The 2,809-nt window shown below is 28.7% G+C and overlaps 1 protein-coding gene across 1 annotated transcript; it reads left to right on the top strand.

Annotated features, from left to right (window-relative positions):
* Nucleotides 1-88: 88 nt before the first annotated feature.
* Nucleotides 89-2,424, top strand: LOC112681290 (cytosolic beta-glucosidase-like). Its single transcript, XM_025551554.1, has 6 exons — nt 89-355; nt 431-565; nt 1,589-1,711; nt 1,800-1,989; nt 2,104-2,201; nt 2,260-2,424. Exons 1-6 carry the CDS (start codon nt 134-136, stop codon nt 2,407-2,409), a joined length of 918 nt encoding a protein of 305 aa, XP_025407339.1. The 5' UTR covers nt 89-133; the 3' UTR covers nt 2,410-2,424.
* The last annotated feature ends 385 nt before the right edge of the window (nt 2,425-2,809 follow it).

The following is a 2,809-nucleotide window of genomic DNA, read 5'->3' as shown; positions in this document are numbered from 1 at the left end:
AAAAAATATCGAATCACTGGTACTGAATTCCATTTCGTTTAAAATAATACATTTAATATTAATAAATATAACCTTTATTTCAGACAAAACACCGACTATCTGGGATGATTATTTCCATAAAAATCAGGCAAACATGAGGTACAGATACTTTATAGACATGCCAGATCACGTTTTTGAACATTTTAAGCAGAAGGACGTCGAACCGAGGTTAGTGGATATGTATAAAGGGATGGCCATATACGAAGTACCGTCGAGCGCTGTGGAAGACGAAGCACAATTCAATTTCAACGGAGATATAGCTGCAGACTCGTACCACAAAACAGACGTCGATGTCCAACTACTCAAAGAATTGGGTGTTAGTACCGAACCTACTCAAGGAACCATCTCAATCAGAATAACAGAATAATATTAATTGGAACTACATTTTCAGGTTAAAGTTTACCGTTTTACCATATCTCCTACCCGAATCATTCCGGAAGTGCACGACCACTTGCCGGGACATGTGGGAATAAAATACTACAATAACCTAATTGATAAGTTAGTGGAAAACGGAATAACACCAGTGGTAAATATTATCGTTTTTTTTTTTTCTTCAATGATTTACTTATTGACGCGATACTATGAAAATATATGAAAATCTAGAAAAATAGAATAATAAATAAAAACGTTTTACCTAATAATAACAAATTATACATACTTGGTTGCACAGATAAGCTTAGGTTTTTCAACGTTTAAGACTATACAATTTCATTCTCATAAGTGTCACATATAATATATAATTTTATATAAATTTAAAATAATATATATGTCAGGGCTAATTTATCATTAATAAATTCTGATTTTTTTAAAAAAATAAAAATAATATGTAATATTACCTATGTAAATATATATATTTATAGTACAGATGAGATTTGTATATTTTATTAATATTTCTAACAAAAAGTAACTTATATCTCTCTTGATAACAGGTTATCTAACACATAATCTCTAACAGGTTAAATGTTAAATTCAATTTTAAAAGATATTATTGAAAATCGACAAATTAATTTTAAAAAATATACATTTCTTCTAGTACTTTTTTAATTAAATGTTCACGTCGATTTTTAATTATGAACTGTATTGGCTTAAATATGGAGACAAAATAGTTGGTTATATTGATCTTTTATTTTTCTTTAGGTTAACCATAAAATATTCCAATAGTCTTAATGAATTTTACCCAAAATATGTTTATTTAAAAAATCAAAAATATAAGTAAAAATTAATTTCACCTAATGAATAAAAAATATTTAAAATATTTGTTATTCCCACGAAAACTATAACACCATCGGTCGATGGATATATTTTCACATATACATGAACAATTAATAATATTATATTACAATACGTACTAACAGACAATCAATGAGTCGACATAAAAATTTGTTATTTTCTTTTTTACATTATAATTTATATTCTGATATCATCTGTATTATTTATCTGTATACAACTATGTAAGCTTATGACAAGTTAGACTATAGATAACATTGGTAACCAATTATCACCTACTATAACAATAATTATTAATAATGATTGTAAACCATAATTTCAGGTACATATGTATCATTACGATATAGGTGTAGATTATAACATTATTGGAGGGCTGACGAACAATGCAACATATGAGTTCCACGAAAATTACGCCAGAATATGCTTTGAAAATTTTGGAGACCGAGTAAGATAAATTTTGGTTATAAAAATAAAAATACTGATGCTTTGAAATATTTTATTACAATCGATCGATATCAAATATGAAAATATAGGTGAAACATTGGATAGGAACTTCTGACATTTGGTTAATCGCTGAAGGGTATAGTTCCGAGCATTTCGCTCCTGGCTTTCAGGAAAAATCATTCAGCGGATATTCCGATTACCAAACACTTCATCAATGTTTACTTTGTATGGCAAAAGTATCTAAGATTTACAACACAGAGTTTAAAGAAAAACAAAAAGGTGATTGATTTCGTATTACATTGGTGTAAAACGGCAAATGAATCTGATGATTAAAAAATATTCTATTCAATTTAACGATAATTTATTAATGTTAGTATACTACTACTGTTTTAGGGCAACTAGGTTGCTGCGTTGACACAATGTGGTTTTATCCACAAGATCCAAACAATCCGGAACATCAAAAGTGCGCTGAACGTGCACGAAAATTAACGGTAAATTCTAATATACTTCTATGTAATTTATTAGTATCACTTTTTATATTATTATTAGTTTGGTGCTCTCATGGATGTCTTCAGAACGGGTCAATATTCGAACGAGATGTTGGAGAGCGTCAAGGCGACTAACGAACGGGAAGGAATACGGGTTGATCGTATTAAACAATTTACGGCGCAAGAACAAGAACTAATTAAAGGTGAGTAAAAATCCAATGTTCAAATGTTTTAAACATACACGAATCATATATAAATAAAGGAATCCAAATCCATACTTCTAATTATTGTTTATTAATGATAATGACAATAACATAATGCGCAATTGTAACCTTGACTGTAACACAAAATAGACAAAAATACCAATATCAGTGCCCTTCAAACAATCACAATATACGCAGAAAATTTGAAATTTATTAAGCATATATATATATATATATACTTCAAAAATATGAAATGTTTAATAAAATCGTTACCCATTTGATAAATAGAAAGTGTTTCAGTCCGCTCTCTACATTTGTAATACACCCTATGATTACTTAATAAGTTTCCTATTCACCATCCTTTATCACTCTTATCACCCAAGCTATTCTATTCTCTCACATTTTATG

This window comes from Sipha flava, unplaced genomic scaffold (assembly GCF_003268045.1).
Source record: "Sipha flava isolate LNK unplaced genomic scaffold, YSA_version1 18954_pilon_pilon, whole genome shotgun sequence".
NCBI classification, from domain to species: domain Eukaryota; kingdom Metazoa; phylum Arthropoda; class Insecta; order Hemiptera; family Aphididae; genus Sipha; species Sipha flava.
This window is presented reverse-complemented; position numbering and strand designations above follow the sequence as displayed.

Bases quoted from the DNA above. Each gene is read 5' to 3' on its own strand.
- LOC112681290 (XM_025551554.1), top strand. From the start codon at position 134: ATGAGGTACAGATACTTTATAGACATGCCAGATCACGTTTTTGAACAT. The intron at 1,990-2,103 runs GTGATTGATTTC...CTACTGTTTTAG, and splicing joins GTTTAAAGAAAAACAAAAAG to GGCAACTAGGTTGCTGCGTT. The intron at 2,202-2,259 runs GTAAATTCTAAT...TATTATTATTAG, and splicing joins AACGTGCACGAAAATTAACG to TTTGGTGCTCTCATGGATGT.